At 45.6% G+C, this 21,592-nt stretch overlaps 1 protein-coding gene across 1 annotated transcript in view; it reads left to right on the top strand.

Moving 5' to 3' along the window:
- The window catches only part of FARSB (phenylalanyl-tRNA synthetase subunit beta), a 267,705-nt gene that overhangs the window by 148,080 nt on the left and 98,033 nt on the right, over positions 1-21,592 (top strand). Inside the window, exons 12-13 of the mRNA XM_085634265.1 lie at positions 6,855-7,062; positions 16,681-16,761. Of these exons, the coding sequence (XP_085490391.1) occupies positions 6,855-7,062; positions 16,681-16,761 (289 nt within the window). The remainder of the gene's footprint in view (positions 1-6,854; positions 7,063-16,680; positions 16,762-21,592) is intronic.

Genomic DNA, 21,592 nt, shown 5'->3' with positions numbered 1-21,592 from the left:
CAAGACTGTCCGCTCCGCGTCTCGAGCCAGTCGTCATTGTGCCAGCCCCCTCATAACGGGGAGTGTTGTCGTTTCTCTGCGCAGCACACCAACTCGCCCACAGCGGTCGCGAGCACTAACCCGGGCAGAGACCACGCAGCTCGGCCGCTCACCAGCTCTTCATCGGGCTCGACTCCCCGGGGCACCTCCGCTGCGATTCACGGGTCATGGAGGTCTATATATCGCTTACAGTTTCTGCCGCCTGCTCTCCGAATCACGAGCCTCGTTTCACCGTGTTTTGGAGTCCCAGGATGGCTTGTGGAGGCTATTTATCAGCCTTGGAGAGTGGAGTTCCGGAGAAACGCTGCTAGTCCGCCGCCATCTTGGCCACGTCCCCCTACAATTGACCCTTTTGAACCAGTGATCCACGATGATATTAAAACCCAGTGTCAGTCTTGTGCTTGGTTCTCAACACATGATGCTCTTATTCATGGTACTCACATTCTGTGCCGATGGCCTCGTCCCTCCTGTTGACTCAAGTATCTTGTACCCTACCCTATGTAAAGGGGGGCATTTAAATCTTGTTTTAGTTCCTGGTGTTAGACACTTCATTCCTGGAAATATTGTCTATCATTTCTTGAAGCATTACGACTTTGATCCGAAGAGCTTGCTGTTCTAGGAAGCACTTTGTGATCTGTCATTGGAAAGAACATGCGGAGTACTGCAATCTGCATCAGTCCACGCCCTAGATCACTGTTGTAAACAGAGGAAGATCTGTTCTTTTCAGTGCTGGGGGTGCCCTTGTGGTGAATGTGTGCTTTATAAATACAAGTTATGTTAGGTTACTTTAATTTTTTGGGGGGTAGTTTTATATATCACAAACTAGAGCCGAAGTTATCGGAGTACTTTACATGAGCACCAGTTGCGTTACAGACAGACACATTCATTTTTGTTAGGCATGGGGAGATTAAGTGATTTGCCCAAAATCAAAGGATATTGAGCGTCCCTGTCGAGACTCAAACCCGGTTCCCCAGCTCCGAGGTCAACCGCTCTAGCAGTTAGGCCACATCCTTATCATTATTTACTAGGTACCTTGCACCCTTTGTTTGCAGATTTCTTTACCTCATCGTTGCTGAGAGGACAGTGGATGTTGTAACAAACTTGAGTGTGTTTCTGTATGTGTCTCATTCCTCTAAATGTGATGTTTTAATATGGAAACTGAGCATTGCGCCTGGTACGGATGAACTAGGGTTACCCCAGGACAAAATTATTTACCTAATACATAGGCAAGAAGCTTCTATTTTTCTAAATGGGCTCATTCTAAACTAACTGAAGACATATATGTTGTTCTATGGTTGTTTAAAAGCAGCAGTTGATCTGTTATCCTCGTATATCAAAAAACAAATCTGTTTTCTTCATGTGGCTACATCAGCTCATTGGCTTCTTTTCCTCCTTTTCCTGGTGGCTGCTTTGGACGCAAAGCCATGTTCATAGTAGTCCTGTTTTAGTACCCACCTTCAGGAAACCTCTTAGGGCCGTATTATGGAAGTGCCCAAGGGGGCAGCGTCGTTTACGTGTGCTTTGAGCGCCCCTGGGCACTTTGGTCTGACAGAAAGGACCGCATACGCCTGTGTGGCCCCTTCTGTAATACTGATAGTGCTAACGTACATAAAGCGCCAGTGCTAGCTTCAGAAGGCGTTCCCTTATTTGCATGGGGGCATTAATATAGTGGGCTGGTCCCACATGTTCAGGAGTCACAAGTAGACGCTGTAGACGTGGCCAGGTTGAAGTAGATGAATACAGCAAGCCCCACCAGGAGCAGCCTCCTAGCTGCTCAGCCCATCTCCCAACTGACAACACTCATACACCAAGCACCCAAGCATTCCATTCACACTAACATTTTGACCGAAACACTCTCACTGGCTGAGCAGCTAGGTACAGAATGAAAGGGAACATATTAACAAGAACTGAGAATATTACACATCCTCTCCCTTTGCACTGAAAAATTAATAAGACCTAAGCTAAACTCAAACTAAAGTAAAAACAACTATACACAGAAATGTACAAAAGATGTAAAGAGTCCATAAACCCAGGGATGCATGATGAAATACATCACGAGAGGGAAAACAGACACACTAAGGAGGAAGGAAGAATGAAAGGCTAGATAAACACACTAACACCATCCTCCTCCTTTAATACTGAACAAAGAAACTATAAGAAGTGAAATAAGAGCTCACATAAAACAAGTGTGACACACGTGACAGAAGAAAAGGGTAAACACTTAACCGAGACTAGAATACAATGGTTAGAACGACACTCAAGGAAGTACTTCTCACGTGAGAAGACTGTGGCGAAAACACAATACGCCACCCCTCATGTGAGGGACACTATGGGACTAAAAACCCAAGTGAAAAAACAAATATTGTTTGGGACTGAAACCCAAATGTACAGAATACGTCACATGGGACTAACACCCAAGGACTTGTGCAGCATGAAAAACAGAACGCAGCACAGTGTGGCATCAAAAGAAGACAACCCACACACACGACAACGAACATAGCAGTGAAGCGACTGACACCCAACACCAATATAATAAAGGTGGGACTGACACCCCCTTTAAACAGAAAAATGGGGCTGATACCCATCCCAAATGTATATAACTGTGAACGTGGGGTGATGGGACTAAAACCCCACTCCCATCCCTAGGCAGGGAATAAATATCTACTGTGAACGTGGGGTGATGGGACTAAAAACCCGCTCCCATCCCTAGGCAGGGATAAAATATCAGAAAAGGAAATGGGACTAAAACCCACTCCTATTGCTTAGGAAAACAATATCAGAAACAAGGGGAAAAGGGACTAAGACCTACTCCTATCCCTTAAGTAGGGATACCAATGTCTGAAGCATAGGGACATGGGACTGAAACCCACCCCAATCCCTTGGGCAGGGATAACAATGTCTGTAACAACTCAACAAATAAGTCATTAGAAAAACACAATACTTTTTTTAGAATGTGTGTAACCATAAGCGTTTTGTATGGACTTAAAGCTAAAAAAAAATACATATAATATGCTAAAAGTGAGTTCTTAAACACTAAAATATGCTCTGTAAGAATAACATTCCCCAAAAGAATAAAAATGTCACTAGATGGCAGCATAGGATAGAACAGTGAGTAGTAGAATGCATGAAAACAAGATTTCATAAATTTGAACAATCCTACGGTGCACTCTTGAAAAGAAGTCTCCTTCAATGCCAATCCTAAACAAAAAAAAATGACACCAATGTTTTATTTAAAGTCACTTGTGCCCCGATAAGACTTCCAAGTATGAATTTCCCATTAGAATCTTCGATACTTCAAAGAGCATAGCAGAAACAAAGAGAGCACAAAGACTCCGGCGTTGACGAGGAGAAAGTAATGAAAAGCACCTGAGCAACTGGTATTCAGAAGACAGCTCAGACATATTCGTGAAAACAGGAGAAGAGCCATTTACGCTGATCCACACACTGCGACGCTGCCGCTAAAATCAATTTAAAAACTTGACTGAAGCTGAGCAACGTGATAGGCAAAGCGGGCACAGGCCTTGTTGAGACGCCAATTCCAAGATGGCAGCACGCTGTCACGCTGGTGCCGGATGGCTCACAGTGAATGTGTGCACCTCATGATGCAGCACAAATATACATAGTCGTGAAACAGGAATGGCAGGTAGAGAGGCACGTCACAGACGATCGGGAATGGCTGGCACAGAGGCATGTCACAGATGAAGATAGTCAGAGGTGCATGAGGTAAGAACGCGCAAAGACAAAAATACGCGCATCATTTTTAAATCCAAGTACAGCGGTTGAACTGCCCATAGTCAAAATGCCATCCCAGTGCAAATCAATTAAAATATAAATACTCACAAAAAGTCCCTCATTAGCCAGCGTAGATGAATAACCATCGGATATACACCTGTAAAGGTTTGATACATATACTCCGAAGACAATGAAGTTGAAGGCTTCTTTTCCAATGTCTATGAAAATGTCCTTTTGTACGGTACAATAAAAATCCATAATGCACTTGAAATGACCTCTGCATTTTCCTTGTGACACGAAGCTGTGGAAAGTGGCAGACCAGGGCTTGCTTCTTCAGACAGTTGTTGCCACTGTAGTTGAATCTTGTGGCACAGGACCCTCTGAAATATGTAGGTAGCCTTTCTTAACGTATTTGAAGAAGTATAAGATGCCACGATGAAGACACAGCACGCCTTGACTGGGCTGTCCGGTGTAGTGGACACTGGTGGGGCAGACATGCGTGCTTGACCGCTTTCTTGTACTTGAATTTCATGTTACATGTTTCAAATTCCTTGCTTCTGAGTCCCAACAGCTTTTTCTTGACTCCTGTTACTCTGCACGTTGGGTTGAAGAAAAATCCCATCTAGATCGGCGCTATAAATGTAGTGGGCTGGTCCCACATGTTCAGGAGTCACAAGTAGACGCTGTAGACGTGGCCAGGTAGAAGTAGATGAAGTTTATTAAGTTCTTAGATGTGTATACAGCAAGCCCCACCAGGAGCAGTCTCCTAGCTGCTCAGCCCATCTCCCAACTGACAACACTCATGCACCAAGCACACAAGCATTCCACTCACACCAACATTCTGACCGGAACACTCACACTGGCTGAGCAGCTAGGTACAGAATGAAAGGCAACATATTAACAAGAACTGAGGTTTTTACAATTCCCCATGCAAATGAGGAATCCCTTTGCTTCTGCGCCATATGACAGATGCGGGTGCAGAGGCAAAGAAGCTCTCAGGAGGCGCATTGTCAGTGTGGGTCCATGGACCCCTCCCCCCGACATCCCCTTTAAACGTGCTAGCAGGTGCTTCATGCACTGTGAAAACACAGAGCGGTGGTAAAGCAGACGCTCTGTTTTTCACCTGAATGTACTGCCCTGGGGGCAGCACTTTCACCCTAATACGCACATTTTCCTTTATTGCGCCCCACATACATTTTAAAAGGTGCACCCGGCAAAATCAAGGAAAATGCGCCGTATGAGTAATACGGCCCTTCGTGCTCGCCACAAACCTTTTCTTTTTTTAATCTGAGGTTGTATTGAGTTTAAGTTTGATAACCATTAGAAAACCAAGCCAGTATATTTAACGATGACCTGAACCATTGAGATTTCTAAAATAACATTTTATATGGCCATAAGAGGAGTCTTCCATGCATCACAATTCTGTCTTCAGCAGTGTCTCATACCTTGGTACTCCTCCAAACTTATTTTCCAGCGCCAGTTCTCACACTGCAACTGTAGTCCCCTCCCCACCCAACGTTGGAGGGCGGATACTACACCCTGCTTTGAGAGTGGGATAGGGGCCTATGCCCCAAGTAGTTGGCTCAGGAAAATGAGTGGGAAAAGAGGTAGGTGCTTTGAAATAAGGAGGGAAACAGGTAGGTGGGAAAGTAAGGAGGGAAGAAGAGTGGGCTAGAGACGGCAGCGCACATTGTAAACACAAACGCATGTATTGGGCCTCTGGGGGAGGGGTCTTGGAGTGGCCGGAACTAGAACTAGTCTCGTGCTACCGTTGATGCGGTCCTTCCTCTAATGCGGAATAATGCAGCTTCCTTTATGTTAATGCCTTCTCCTAAGCGGCTCTGGGCACCACAAGGGGTCTATACCTCATTATGAAGATGCGCTCTGACGTGTGAGTTTGGTCAGTACACAGGAGTAGTTGTCTCCCTCGTGGAGCGTGCCCCAAAAGCTGTACCGCTTGCTGTCAATCCGTATGTCAAGCTTCATGGGACATAATGTTCTAGCGTGTGTTCCAGGCCTTATTCTAAGACGTCAACCGTAGTCCCCTACCCCCACATTCGTTCCACCTCGGGCATCAAGGAGTGGAAAGAAAAGGGTCTCCATGTGCGCGTTACCTGGGAACTGTTCCTTAATTCCTAAGAGCCGACACTTCTTAAGGAGAGAACGCTTGAGATATTGCCAGCATCCGTTAACGTATCAGTTATCACCCCATTAACAAAGCTTCGGGGGAAAGAAAATGTGGAAATACCACCACCCAGTGGATGGTGCAAAATTGTGGTTAAGTTAAAAGGAAGGCTAGAGGTGCGTTTGTAATCCTCCCTGTAAATGCTACTGTCCACTAGGTGGCACTGTTGTCTGACCATCTGAACAGAGAGGGCTCGCAATTGAGATTTACGAGAATAACCGTTTGTTCTCAGTTAGCATTGACGTTTAACGTGAATATTTAGATAGTTGTTGACGCAGCTTGATTTACATTAACCACGTCATGTTAAACAGCTCCTTTTGTTTATAATAACCAGGAATTCAAAATGAGCTGAATAACCTCTTTGTATATAATCCATTCCTTAAGTCTCGACTCTCACCAAGTGCAGTGAAAGTGATGGTTAAATCATCGGACAGTGTAAATGTAATGTAAAAGGGTGCGTGGCTCTCACTCAGACAGAAACCTGGTATTGTGTTATATCCACAAGGTACGTCTGGGAATACCCTGCCAACTTTGCTCACTTTGCCACTGGATTCAAGCTATCCTGGCTGATGAGGGCTGTGAGCCGAAACCGGTCCCTGGATGCTTGTTTCCGGTCCAGGGAGGACCTGGCTTGGCAGTTCGGGCTGGACTGTTCCCATGAGGCACAGGGTCAAGACTGATTTACATATAGCTGTGTCTGAACCATGATGGATTCACCCCATATCTGTGACGGGGGTGAGTGTCTGAAAAGTTTCAGCGCTCCGTCCATCATCTCCTTGTGCTGACTATATACAGTGTCTGAATATGATGTGGCTAATGTGGTCGAAGATTATCTTAAATAGAAAGACCTGTATGAGACACGAAATAAAACCTGTTATGGCGTGTTTTTTTCTTCTAGTGAGACCCCAGAGAGCATTGCCAAGCTTCTGACCAGGATGTATCTGAAGAGTGAAGTGGCAAAAGATGGAAAGCATCTCGAGATTGAAATCCCACCCACGCGGCCCGACGTCATTCATGCATGTGACATCGTGGAAGATGCTGCAATCGCTTACGGTTATAACAACATTCAGATGACTATCCCGAAAACATACACCATAGCTAATCAAGTAAGATTGCACTCTTAAGTACGTCTCCATATTGTCATTAACAAGCCAGGATGCCAGAAAGGCTCTAGGGGAAACAAAACCGAGCATATACGAGAGACCATATTTTGACCTGCTTCCAGGGGCTGTCGCCATAGAGAGGATTTAAAACAGATGCCCCTGACCTGTAAGTATTTAAGCCCTGTTTTCCTTCTTAGAGGTTTCTTTTTAAGGCTGGCACTCAAGTTATCCACATGCATTATGGCTTCAAAACCACAGACTTCTACTCTTTAAAAAAGCGCTCCTTTTTCTTTAAGTTGAGGCATGTCTTGAAAATGAATATCATTGCTAATGCGTCGCTCGTTCTGCGATTTCTTCTCAGTACAGTATATTTGCCCTATGTTTAAAAATACATGCTCAGTTTTACCTTCACATGTGACTGGAATTATTGTGAAGCTCAGTGGCTTTCTGAGCGGATCCAAGTGAAGAGCATGCTTTGGTTTTGGTTGTTTCTATAGGGCTGCATACAAGAGGGCGAGGCTGAGATTGCTGCCAGCCTATCCTGGTCCCCTGATCCCCACCGGAGAGTTAGTGGTAGTTGCCAGTTTAGTGTGATCTTAATGTATATGTTTTGACCTGTCATTTGTAAGCTAGCTTAAAATGTTTCTTAAGGGAGTGTTTAAACCTGGACGCAGTTGTGAATGCTGAACAGGAAGAGGGAAAGATCCGATGGATCCCGATCGAAACCAGGAAGACGGTCACCCAGGCCCTCGTCACCAGCCGGCTGGACTACGGAAACACCCTCTACGCCGGAACCACAGCCAAGCTACAGAAAAGACTGCAACGAATCCAGAACGCCTCCGCCCGACTCATCCTGGACATCCCTCGACGCAGCCACATCTCCAGCCACCTGAGGAACCTGCACTGGCTCCCCGTCAACAAGAGGATCACGTTCAGACTCCTCACCCACGCACACAAGTCTCTCCACGACCTGGGCGCCACGTACCTCAACGACCGCCTGACCTTCCACACGCCCACCCGCCAGCTACGACCCGCTAGCCTCGCCCTCGCCGCCGTACCACGCATCCGAAGAGCCACCGCCGGAGGCAGATCCTTCTCCTACCTGGCGGCCAAGACATGGAACTCCCTCCCCATCCACCTTCGGCTGACCCAGGACCACCTTGCCTTCAGGAGACAACTCGAGACCTGGCTGTTCGAGCAGTAGCGGCCCCCCTCCCCCAAGCGCCTTGAGACCCTTCCGGGTGAGTAGCGCGCTATACAAGTGTTTTGATTGATTGATAGAAAGACACAACTGAACTTTTTGTCAGGGTTTGCTTACAGCGTAGCATGTTTTTACATTATGTGAAAACAAGATGGCCGATCTTTCGATATTTGATTCCCCAAGCAGCCCTCTTAAGATCTGCAACTAAGATTCGTTGCTCAGTGAATTATTGAGTAGTTTAAATTATGAAACCTTTTTTAGCTCACAGTTTCTCTCTCCACAATGTTTTATAAACTTTTTACTTGGGTTTACTTTTTTTCTTATGAAATGGGGTTTGAAACCTTCACACTTTTCCTATGAAAACATGATTATGGTGTTTGGAAACAATTTTGAAATGTAAGTAATTTGGTCTAATACTATTTTAAGATGCGTTTTCGAAATGAAATATGACTGCATGAGCTGAATTTTTTTAGTCCTTTTTATTTTTAAAGAAAACAGAATTTCCTGCAAAGTTATATTGATTTTTTTTTTATGTTGAGCTTTTCAATTAGCAACTTGAAGAACTGGTTACAATTTATTTGGAAATTACTCTTTTGTTGGTGAAAAAACATCCTAGAATTTCGATAGGAATTTTAAACAGTTGGATTTGTTTATATCATGTGTGGCACTAGGAAAAGTTAAAGGCTTTATTTTCTTCCAAAAAGTTGTAATTTTAACACAATGTTCTAAAATGCCTATTACATTTTAAGTTGTGAAAGTATTCTTAAGATGCAAAAGTCACTTGGGAGTTTATGTTGAAGCTGTTAAAATTGAAACCTCGTTCCAAACATTAAGAAAATGTACAAGTGTTTATTTTGAAAATGTGTTTAGGAGCTTTAAACAAGATGTGATTGTTGTTCTAAGTTGTTTAAAACATTTTGCAGAATATTTTACGGAATAAAAAGCAAAATACAATCCTAATGTTTTAAAATTATCTACATATTAATGTAACTGTTTTATTTATTTATCCACCAATACTAATTGGGTCAAAAGTAAGTTGTTCTCTTTTTGCTATTGAAAGTTGCTGACATCTATTCCAAGCACCCATTCTCAACCTGCCACTGTATTTCCGATAGTTGTCATAAAGTACTCTACCTCAAAGGTTCTTTTTTATTTGCCTCTATCAGATAACAATCCTCCCATATATTCAGGGTCATTGGAATAATTGTCAATAGGGAACATTTCCGGGGGGCGTGGCTTGCAGCCGAACACTATGGCCGCAGCTTAGAGGAGCTCCGGGGAAGGCGCACATTCCCCTAACAATCCGACACACTATCCGTCCAGTAATCAAGCCTCAAAGACACACACAGGTTTCGGAACGAGCGGGGCACCTTCCGACCCGTTTCCTGGCCACGAATCGCATTCCGCACGACTCTGGAGCTACAGTGAAAGGAGAGGCCTAGACGTGGGGCTGAAGCCGGGGCCTCGATTGGGGGAGAGGCCCGGCCGGGAATTCACAGCTTGGCAAGACGGAGGCACTACTAGCAGGCGCTCAACAAACAGAGCCCAAGTGCGACGGCGGTCGCTCCGGCAGTGCGGCCCTACCATCGCTGAAGAAGGATTCCCGGCGGGTGTCCGAGAGGCCAGAGGAGCGTTGGTGACGAGCGGAGCTGGGTGGCGCTCGTGAAGGCGACCGGCGGACTTGTGCGCCTATAAACCTAGGGCAGGTAGGGGGGAATGGTATCCTGGCCCTAAAGGCTCAAATATAAACATCCACATCGGCAGTGCAATCAGGCGCAGACGACGCCCTTAATCACGCGCTGTGCAGCACAAAGACCAAACCTGCATGCACTGGCCTAGAGACCCAGCAAAAGTCCCATGGGAGAGTACGTGCACTGCCAGCACTCATGGTATCCCGCAGTGGACCAATATCGAACAGGCACTACTATCACCTTTCTGCCCTACCAACCACGGACTAGTGGCGCGGCGAGAACACCGACATGCCGAGCGTGGCTCGAGTGCAGGCGGCGGCAAGTATCGTCCAGTGCACGGACGACCAGCCATAGATGGGGGGACGGCGGCCGAGGCCCACGCGTGACCCCCCGGGTCCATCTGGATAAATATGCCTACACAAAAGACTTTCCAGCTCTGCCTGAACCGAAGGCCCACCTGAAAAGACCCTCGTACCGGAGGGAGCGCCCAAGGTCACACTGGAGGATATAATGTCCGCCTTCACCAACGTACAAACAACGGTGGGAGCGATCTCTTCTAATTTCTCCTTCCTACGGGCGGACTTCCAAAAGATGGCCACCAGAGTCACTGAGGTTGAACAGGTGACGAAGACCCTCTCTAAAGACACTACCACTCTGCTCAAGAAGGTCAGTCAGTTAGAAGTCGAAAAGAAGTTCATGGCGGCAAAACTTGATGACCAGGAAGGGCGCTCCCGGCGTAACAACGTCAGAATTACGGGTGTCCCGGAAAGCAAGGAAGGCCCTGCAATGGATCTCTATATAGAGAACCTTATAAAATCTAGACTTCAACCCAGGGGGCTCTCTGCCTTTTTCTCTGTGGAGAGCGCGCACTGGGTACCGGGGGCAGGCCTAAGCCCGGGGCTCCCCACAGACCCATCCTGGCCTGCTTCTTTAATTTCCGGTATCGTGATGTCATCCTACAAACAGCAAGGGTGGCCCCTCCACTATGGGTACAGAACTCTGTGGTCTCCTTCTTCCCGGACTACACAGCGGCAGTCACCAAGCGTCGCAGGAGCTTCCTAGATGTAAAAAAGGAACTCAGAAGCAGGGGGCTAGCCTATTCAATGTTGCTTCCGGCGAAACTACGGGTGGTGGCAGACCGAAAAACTTGTTTCTTTGAAAAGCCAGAGGAGGCCCAGGATTGGTGGGAAGATCCCGACGGACAGGGGAACGTTAACATCAACTCAGGGAGGGAGACGACTCCCAGGATCACAGGCACGAGAACGGAGAAGATGCCTCACTGACGGAGCCCGGGATGTATAAACAGGTGACATTGCATTATCGGGACCGACCCTGGCCTGAAAACATGCATGCAGCTCCAGCCACAACATGAGGTGCGCACTTGAATGACGACGCAGGGCTTGACTCGACTGATCCTCCAAAAAAACGAACTGAGGCGGCACAATGAGACTCTGAAACTGCACCTAAACGTTAATTTCCACAGTGGCATAATTGTCTTTGAGGAGGGGGACAATGAAGACTCCTCTCGGGTTTCCACTCGCACGCAAGTACTGTTTAATGGGTTTGAAGCACTCTGCTTTGTTGGGTTGGCGGGTAGTTGCGAATCCGTCTGGCGGGGAGCAGGGAGGGGGGAGGTGGGGGGGTTGTTTCTTGTTCATGGTTGTTCATTTCACATCGTACACACTAGCTCAAGCACAGCAGACAGAGTCACTTGTGCGTCCGTTACTGCACACACTTAGTACTTCACTGGATAAGGCCCACTGTTGTACAATTGACAATAAACCCCCGGCACTATGGCATCAGAGACTACGAGTTTGAGGTTACATAGCGTCCATACACAGGGCTCACCCTTGACCATGATATCCTGGAATGTGAACGGTCTCGGTGACAAAATAAAACGAGGCCTAGTATCACAGTACCTTAAGAGACACACCCCATCAATCAGCCTGTTACAGGAAACACACCTGTTGGGCACGACCGTTAAAGCACTGGCCAGATGGGGGGTTTAAAATGGTAGCCCACTCTGAATTTACATCTGGCTCTAGAGGGGTCTTGATTTTGATCCGGAAGAACTGCCCGCTGGTGATGACCGGATCGTGGACAGATGATCAGGGGCGATATGCAGCGGCCTCCTGCCAGTGGGTTGCTCGATTTGCCCCCGGAGAACTCATAATAAGGGGCGATTTTAACGCCACAATAAATGATGCCTGGGATAGACATCCACCGAAGGGGCGGGAAGCGACCTCATCGCCCTTGCAGGACTTCACCAATGCACTGGGTTTGGTAGATGTTTGGCGCATGTGCAACCCGACAGAACATCAATACACGCACCACTCAGGCGCACACAACAGTCTTTTTCGGATAGATTTTTTTTCTCACAACACCAATGGGTTTCGATAAAATACAAGACATCAAACACCTCCCGAGAGGCATTTCGGATCATTCTCCAATATTACTAACATACACATCTCATCTCACGGGTCGCCGACGTATTTTCCCTATTCACCCTGGGTACCTCAAAGTCCCAAACATCAGAAAGGCCATGCATAAGACCTCAACACCATATTTTCAGGAAAACACGCTTTCAGTGGCCTCTCCCATCGTTCTTTGGGAAGCCTACAAGACGGTCCTGCACGGACAAGCCATCTTCGTGATAACAGCCCACAAATGCGACATTACACAACAGGTAGTGGAGCTGGAGTGAGCCGTCGCCAGTGCGGAGGGCATACACGCTACAGACCCAATGATACCAATACGCATGCTCTTAGTCTCGCTAAACAAGCCTACAGGGACCACGTGGGGAAGGCGGCCAGGGCACGAATCACGAAAACGCAGCACACGATCTATGAAGTGGGGGACAAGGCTGGCAGACTGCTGGTGTGGTTAGACAAAAAGGAAAGGGCCACCCGATGGGTAGCACAACTCAAATTTACTGATGGGGAGACAATTACGGATCCGGATGACATAGTCACGGCTTTTGCACGCCATTACGAAACAGTCTATACTCCTGCTGCCACGGCTACAGTCGAGGAAAACTCAGATTTCCTAAGAGACATGCGTCTCCCAAGATTGTCAAAGCAAGATGCTAAATTACTAGAAGCGGCCCTCACGAAAGAGGAAATCGCTGCAGCCATTAAGGGACTCCAACCAGGAAAGGCACTGGGACCCAACGGTGTCCCGATAGTTATTCAAAAGGGAGGCGGACATATTGTTGCCACACCTGCTAAACATGTATCTTGCTAGCTTGGAGGAGGGATTACTACCTCGAGATCAAAGGGTGGCAACACTGATAGCAATACCTAAACCCGGCAAACCCCCTCAGGAGTGTCACTCCTACCGACCGATCTCGCCCTTTAAGGTGGAAGCGAAAATTTTAGTAAAGGCGCTGGCGGTCAGACTCCAGCCCCATCTCGCCACACTCATACACCCAGACCAGTCTGGCTTAATGCCGGGCAGAAACACGGCGATGAACCTGCGACGGCTGCATGGTATATTGGCTCGAGGGCCCTATATCCAAGAGGAAGCGGTTATTCTCTCACTGGATGCCAGTATGGCCTTTGATCGGGTAGAGTGGCCCTTCCTTTTTGCGGTGCTGCGACACTTTGGTTTTGGACCACGATTCTGCGCCTGGATACAACTGCTCTACACACAACCACTGGCGCAAGTAGTGGTAAACGGACGATTGTCAGACGACTTTCCGCTGGGGGGGAAACTACGCAGGGCTGTCCCCTCTCCCCACTCCTATTCGCCCCAGTGTTAGAGCCACTGGTGGCCTGGATATGGAGGGAACCGGTGATTCATGGCATGCACTGGGCGGAGGGATGGGAGGACCGCATCTCCTTGTATGCGGACGATATATTACTATATCTGACACATCCGAGCCGGTCCATTAATTGCCTTCCCGATATTTGTGCGTCCTACGGGAGGGTCTCAGGCTACTCCATCAATTGGGCCAAATCGGTGTTATATATACTCACAGGTCCCCCCCCTCCCACGCTTGCCCCGGGGAGCTGCGATACAGATAGCATAGGACGATTTCAAGTATCTTGGTATAAACATCACGCCCCACCATGCTCACTTCATGGAACGTAATCTACTTCCACCGCTGAGGAGGCCAAAATATGAAGTTAAAAGTTGGCACTCCCTCCCACTGACACTGCTGGGTAGGGCGGCGCTGTTCAAATTGATGGCTCTCCCTAGGTTCCTCTACGCACTACAAAATACGCCCATGTCAGTTCCCCTTTCATACTTTAAGGCCATCGAGGCAGAGGTGGGTTAGGTTACCTCCTATGGGAAGGAAAACCTCAACGAATAGCCATGTGTAAACTAACTCGGAGCTGGAACGACGGCGGTATTGCTCTGCCTAACGTTCTGTTATACTACTGGGCATCCCAGCTCATAGTGATTAATCAATAGCTACATGCCCCATAGGCCGAACCAGCTCTGCGCCTGGACAGACACACTCTAGGTACGAACGGACTACTGGGTGCCTTATATAACAAGCCAAAGAAAAACACACTATTAGGACTCACGGTCCACACAGTGCAGGTATGGTTCGCGGCGCAACATGTGCTAGGATGGCAAGGGGTAATAACTCGAACACACGCCTCTGTGGGACTCCCCCAGGCTGGGCAGGCTACGTATGAGCAAGGGCTTTTCAAAATGGGACCTCATAGGCATTTCCAGAGTTGGCGACCTATGGAAAAAGGGAGAAGTGATTCCTTTCGCACAGTTACAGGCAATGTACAAGATGGCAGAGAGGGAACAATACCGATATACCCAAATTAAACACGCCCTGATGAAGGCCATACCTCCAGGAACCGAACTCCCAGAGTCTTCTCCACTCTAGGATCGTTTATTAACAGAGTTACTATCTAAAAAGGCAATCTCATTAACTTATCGAAAGTTGATTAACAATCAACGCGATCCCACACAAAACCTAAAGGAGAGATGGACGAACAAAACTGGCAGGAGGTGCTAGCATCCCCACGAGAGGTGGCGACCCCTTCCAGATTAAAACTCGTGCAACTTAAGATACTGCTCAGAACGTACTACACGAGAACGACACTACACAAAATAGGGAGGGCGGACACACCACTTTGCTCGAGAGGTTGCTGGCTCACGGGTACTTTTTATCATACGATATGGGACTGTCCCCACATCGCACAATATTGGAGGACAGTTATGGCTACGATCACCCAGGTGTGTGGGTTTGAGGTCCCCCCTGAACCTCGGAGATGGCTGCTTAATGTGTGGGAACCCACAGATCTCAACCACGCAGCGCAGGATTGGGCAACCCTCAGTATTAGAATAGCCAAAAGGAATATCGCCCAGCACTGGGGATCCCTAGCGAAACCCTCCCATCAACAGTGGTGTTGCGACCTTGATAGTGCCATGGTTGCAGAGAAGGCAGTTTTTATTAATAGGGAATGCCCCCGAAAATGGACACGAGTATGGCGGAAATGGAATACTTATCGGGGTAATATATGCGCCCCTCCACCTGAAGACTCAGATCTGGACTTGAGTGACTGATAACCTGAAAACAAACACACCACGAGCAGCCCCCTGCGGGAGGCATGGGACCTCGGAACTGATATAGCGACGGGATGGGTAAAACTGTATTAATATTTACATTTACACCTACTATGTACAGTGATGTCATTTGATATATTCTGTCAACTAATCTATGTAATGGTCAATAATGGTGAACTGTTCTGCTTGTTGTGTATACTAATCACAATAAAATGTTATTTAAAAAAAATAAAAAATTGAGAACATTTCCAGTTAGTACGAAAGAGAGAGAATGCCCTCTTTTATGCCTGATTTCCTAACTGTATTTGTTCTAAAAGCAACAACAGTTAAAAGACCTCTCTTAAACTCTCGGCAGTCGCTATGTCTATAAGATAGAGAGTAAGGAAAAAGTTACCTTGTCCTTTTCCCTGCGTAGCATATGAATAAACAAAATGGACAAGTCCTTTTATGAGGTTTTTTGTGGTCAAAGGTACTGGCCACAACCTTCAAAAGAAAGGAGTGCAAACAACTGAAGGTAGTTTTAGGAAACCTCTCACCCACCTACCTAGTAGGTGGCATGCTTCATCATCGGGCCCAGCTGGATCACCTAATGCAATCCAGCTGTGCTTCAACGCCTGAGTTACAGTGGAGCAGGTTGTTTGTGTAGGAAAGTGAAGTGATATGTGAAGTGCAGTTATGGGTTAAAAATGTCTCTAGGAATAACCCTTGTAAAAGTTTTAATGAAAGGGTCCTAGAACATAGGTAAAAACATAATCGGAATCTGCATGAGGTTTTATATGTACCTCGGTATCCCTTTAAGGTTTAGGTCCTAAAGCAAACAAATTATAGGTTTAGGAACTAGATATACCACCCATTGCCTTTACAAACGAATCTTTTATCTGACAACAGTAATAGGAAAGAGAATGGCAGGCCTTAAATGCGATATAATGCAATGTGCGTTGAAACATGGGGAACAATGTCTGAGCTTTGTGGAATGCTACAATTGTTTATAATGTTCATTGTGTATATTGTTCTCCTTTTTAAATGTGCTATAGAAGTTTCAGTTTCTTTGATTGTATTTACCCTCCTTGGGTTCGCGTCACCAGCTGCTATTTTTTAGAATTAATGCAGCAAAGCAGCTAATCGTCTTTGTGCATTTTGCTCAGCATGTTGTTGGACAAATGATGAACAAACCTGACTTATTTTCTCCATTCACAGCTGCCTCTTAATAAACTCACAGAGTTGCTGAGACAAGATGTGGCAGCTGCTGGATTTACGGAAGCCCTGACATTTGCTCTGGTATGTGTAGATCATGGTATTGGGCAATCACTGTTTTTATTTCAGAAATGTATACTCTCAAGTTATGTGTATGAAAATACTGAAAAGGATTGGACTGCCGATTTCAGTGTTCTCACTAGATTCCTTAAATGCCCTAAAACATTGGCTGGGAAATACCCAGTATAAATAGCAGGTATCCTTCAGGGTCTTACCAATTCTCTTGCATTACTCCTCTAATGAGCAAGAGGATATCTCCTCCTTGTTCTTTTCCATTTTGCTCATTGTATTCACCTATCATCTCTTCATCATGGACCAGTTGTTACCAGTACTTTAAAATCTGTAGAGTTGGGTGCATCTAGAGGAGTATTTTTCGCTTATCTCACACAATTGGTTCTTTCTTGTTGCATTACACTTCACATGGCATGCCAACATTGTAAAGAACAAGGAACTCTTTTACATCATAAAACTTCTCTGAGCATCAGATTTTAAATAATTTATATCATAAATGCATGCAATAAAGAAAGCAATTGTTTTTTTGATTTGCTTTTTAATATTTTAGTCCGCACTCAAAATGCAATCCAGACGAATTGTCATTTCCGAAGGTTTGTTTTGTTAGTGAATGAAGATGTATGTTTTCCTGGAAAAGAGTAACTGTTCATAAGCATAATTTAATTATTGAACATCATACATAATTTGCCTAGGAACTGTATGTTATTTCTTATGCCAGACCCCATCCCCTCTCACCCCTTCAAAAATTTTGAAATTCTGAAAGTTGAGATTTCATCCATTTCTGCCTATGTTTTGTGACTTGTCTCTTTAGATCACTCCCCAGGGAAAAATTCCCCTTTAACAGGCAAGGTTCCTAAACTTCTTACCTTTGACATTTTCTTGTCCTTAAACAGTCCTTCTCTAGACTTTCATCTACAATATAGGCCTTCTGATGATCCCCCTGTCTCTGAACTTACATCATTCCTTCTAGCTAACAACCTCACACAAAAATGCCACAGAAACACACACACACACACACACGCACACACACACACACACACACACAATCTAAATGTACCACACGCTGCTTCATAATTGGCATTTATAATCTGCTAAGAACATTGCAACTTATAAAAGTTGATCAAATCACACGTCAATCTCCTGTATCCATTATTCTTGTGTGATCGTACACTTGCAACAAAATTAGAATGTTTGAGAGAGAAAGTTTAAAAACACTGAAAGAGCTGAATTGGGTTTCAAAATCACCACCCTATTCAAAATCTTTCCTTCAACCAGTGATATCCACACTGTCTTCCAGAACCTCAAATCACCTCTCCTCAGAATTGCAGATGACTCTGTCACCCATCTCTACAAAAGACCTCAACAAAAACAAATTAAAAAAATTATTTTCTCCTGACCTAGGTAGAGAACGTTGCTCACTCCCCCAGATGTTTCAAATGCTTAAAATGCAAGCAAAAATTATGAAAGATTCAGATGCCAAAAGATCATGTCTCAATTCCCACATTGAGCAGGGCGGCTCCTCCGCTATGGCAGACGAGCGTCACCCCACTGCTTTTAAGCAGTGAGAAACATAAAATGATAATAACTTCTAGAGTTTTTATCATTTTATGCTTCGTGTCCTGCTGCTTTGCGGCGGGCGAGGCTCCTCTGCTCACGAGCAGGGCAGGGGAGGAGTAGTATGCCCACTCCTAAGTGACTGTTTGGTCACTCAGCCCCTGGCCCGCTCAGCCCCTGGCTGAGCGCCGTGTCACAACTCTCAGACCAATCACAACGCTGCATTGCAGCATTGTGATTTGCCTAGAGGAGGGAGCCTGGCTGCCTGCTTACTGTTACTGCCAGAGTCTGAGACAGGAGAGCAGGAGAGCAGGAGCATAGACCCGTGGCTCCCCGTGACGCCACCCCCCTGCGCCACCCCCCCACCCCCGCGACACACCGTCGTCCGCCCCGCTACCCCTGCTGGCTGCCACTGATTGACAGTGCTCAAAACGGATCCAAAAAACTCTTCAAAAATAATTAACCAGTATATATGTATGTGTATGTATGTGTGTGTGTGTGTCTGTGTGTATGTATGTATATATATATATATATATATATATATATATATACATATCAAAGACTCAGCTCCATAAGGCCCATATAAATCTAAGTGTAATTTCCTTGACATTTTTTTTTTAATTATTAAAGATAAGTAATATCAATGAGGAATTAATTGCATACAACATAGTCAATGCACACTATTTTGCCACTGAACACATCAGACTTTAGAATAATGTCCACGAACTCTCAGAGCACTTACTCATATCTGCCATCGCAGATATAAAGCCCTCAGATGCCATGGCTGACCATATCATCCTGCCTCTTGCAAAAGAATTTTGCAAATTGTTGCTTCCAGACTTGTTTACCCCCGACAAGCTTCTACCTCCAAACGTTTACTAAAAAAGGGCATTTTAGACCTTTAAAAAAAAAAGGACACACCTAAATTCTTATCACACATAAAACTAGAGACTTATCTCAGGAGTACCTTTTCTGCTCAAATTCATTGAAAACTGTATGTCCTCTTGTAAGAATTGTGGCATTAGTTGAGGGGGGGGTACGTGCCTATGCCAAGTAAAAATCATAATCCTTGTCAGGGTGAACCACTAAAGTCACTAAATAAACCTGAGCTTGAGCCCTTGGTGTTTACAGCACAAAGCACCCAGGCTTAACTTCGAGGCAATGGGTTAACTAATTACACAGTACTAAAACTGTATTAAAGTCAAAATCCTCAAACGAATTAGAAACTTAAAGTGAAATTTAATAAACAAAATTAAAAAAATCCAATAAGGGGAACCTGAGAAAGGGATTTTTTTAAATTTTAAGTAGAAATAGCACCAAGAAGCACAAAGTGGCAATGATATTCAATGGTTGCAGTAAAACAAGACCATAGCACAATTTGACGCTGACCGCAATGAAGCATGAGTCGGATACACTCACAGGGGTTGTTCTGTTCAAAGTTTTTACCTTCTGACTTTAGTCCTCCGGTACCTCAGGGGAGGCACTTAGAAACTCACAGGGTGTCAGAGAGAAGGCCATGAGAGCGTCCAGTCCATGTCCAGTTACCACTGGTCAGCTTGGCAGTTACAGGAAAAGGCCTCTTGTAGCTTGGTGTGTCTTGGTAGTTTTAACAGTAGGTCAGCCTTATGCCCCTTTGAGTCCACTTCTTTGTCCTTCGTACGAGAAAGAGAGCAGCTCCACCCTTCTAGGCTCTTCTCAGGTCTTAGACAGAAGGTTCACTCCTCTTCAGATCTTCCTTAGTTCCGAAAGTATTCTGAAGTGGGTGCCTGGCAGGGGTTAGTGGGTGGCATGACCCAGGGGCCGCCATGACCAATAAGGTAAAGGTTCCCGTGGCTAACCCTGCACAATTTAGGCAATTTCAAGATGGCCGAAATCTTGGGCCACGCTAATCTTGGGTTCTGTGGGGTAGGGGTGTGAGTGTGGAGCGTACTATGGTAATTCTACTTGCCTACCATATTGAACACCAAAATCGAGGTTCTTACAGTCCGTGTACCCACAACAATGTCAGTGACAGAAGTCTAGTTGTACAAAGCTGAGGTTTTAGCATTCAAACTTGGTAGTGCACCCCAAATATTATATATAAACCCAGCAGACCTGCCAAGCAGTCTCACACAGTAATGCCAAAAAGAGGCCCACTGTGAGTGGGGCCGTACTGGCTGTGGGTATAAAAAAAAGTCAATGCCCAAGTTACAGCTAACACTTGCCTGCGACAACAGAGGCCTCTTTGAAGTGCGCCCCAAGTGTCATATGAAAAACCCCAGCAGACCTGTCAAGCAGGATATGACAGTCAAGCAGGACTTGATACTTAAATGTCAAAAAGGATCTTCCCTGCCCCTCCTGCATATTGTGTCAGGTTGGGATGGACCATTTCTGCCCATTCAGGTCAGCCTATAGTCTTCTCTTGGGAGAAAGTTCATACCTCAGTCATGCATATTCAAAGTGCTAAATGCTGTCTGGGAGACGGTGGAGAGCAAAATGCAGATTTAGCTTACAGTGACTTTAGGCAAGTCAAAGGCAACGTTCTAAAGGGTACTTTTGCTTAATATCAATAAAAAATCTGACTTTACCATTGAATTGAATTTTTTTATACCTATTATTTAAAAAAAATAGTTGTTTAAATATTTTTCTAGTTAGTCCTATTCTCATGGTACAATATTAGTAATTAATATTACATCCCAGCGTATTCCTATGGAACAGCCAACCCTGCTACAGTGAAAACAGCTTTGAGGGGTTAGTCACTATAAGGGCATGTTTAACAATAATCCCCAACATTTTCTACTTTTAAATACCATCCACCCTGCCTTATGGGCAATAAAGCTTGCTTAAGAGTGACTTAGAAATGGTTAAGGAAGGTTTAGGCCTGTCAAAAGGGGTTATTTTGACAGGTCGAATATGCTGTTAAAACCTGCATAGCCAGGTTACTGATAGCAGGCCAGCAGTCATGTTTGCATTGTCACTCTAGTGGATGGCACAAAGGGTGCTGGAGTCCACTTGGAACATTTAGCTTACAGGCCCTGGTACACCTTGGAACCATATACTAGGGACGTATAGGTAAGTTAAATATGCCAATTCGAATTTCCTCATGTTGAAGGAAGGAACACAAGCACTGACCATTGGTTACCCGGGGTAAAAGTGCACAGCGTTTGATAGGTAGCAAAAATAGGGTTTGGTAAACAGCAAAAAATAAAATCTGAGGTATCCCTGCAGAAAAGGTGACATTTCCAACACCTCTTTAGTGAAAGAAAACACTCAAATTCACAGTCTACTGGGGACTAACCAGTTGGTTTTC

This window comes from Triturus cristatus, chromosome 11 (assembly GCF_964204655.1).
Source record: "Triturus cristatus chromosome 11, aTriCri1.1, whole genome shotgun sequence".
Classification (NCBI taxonomy): domain Eukaryota; kingdom Metazoa; phylum Chordata; class Amphibia; order Caudata; family Salamandridae; genus Triturus; species Triturus cristatus.
This window is presented reverse-complemented; position numbering and strand designations above follow the sequence as displayed.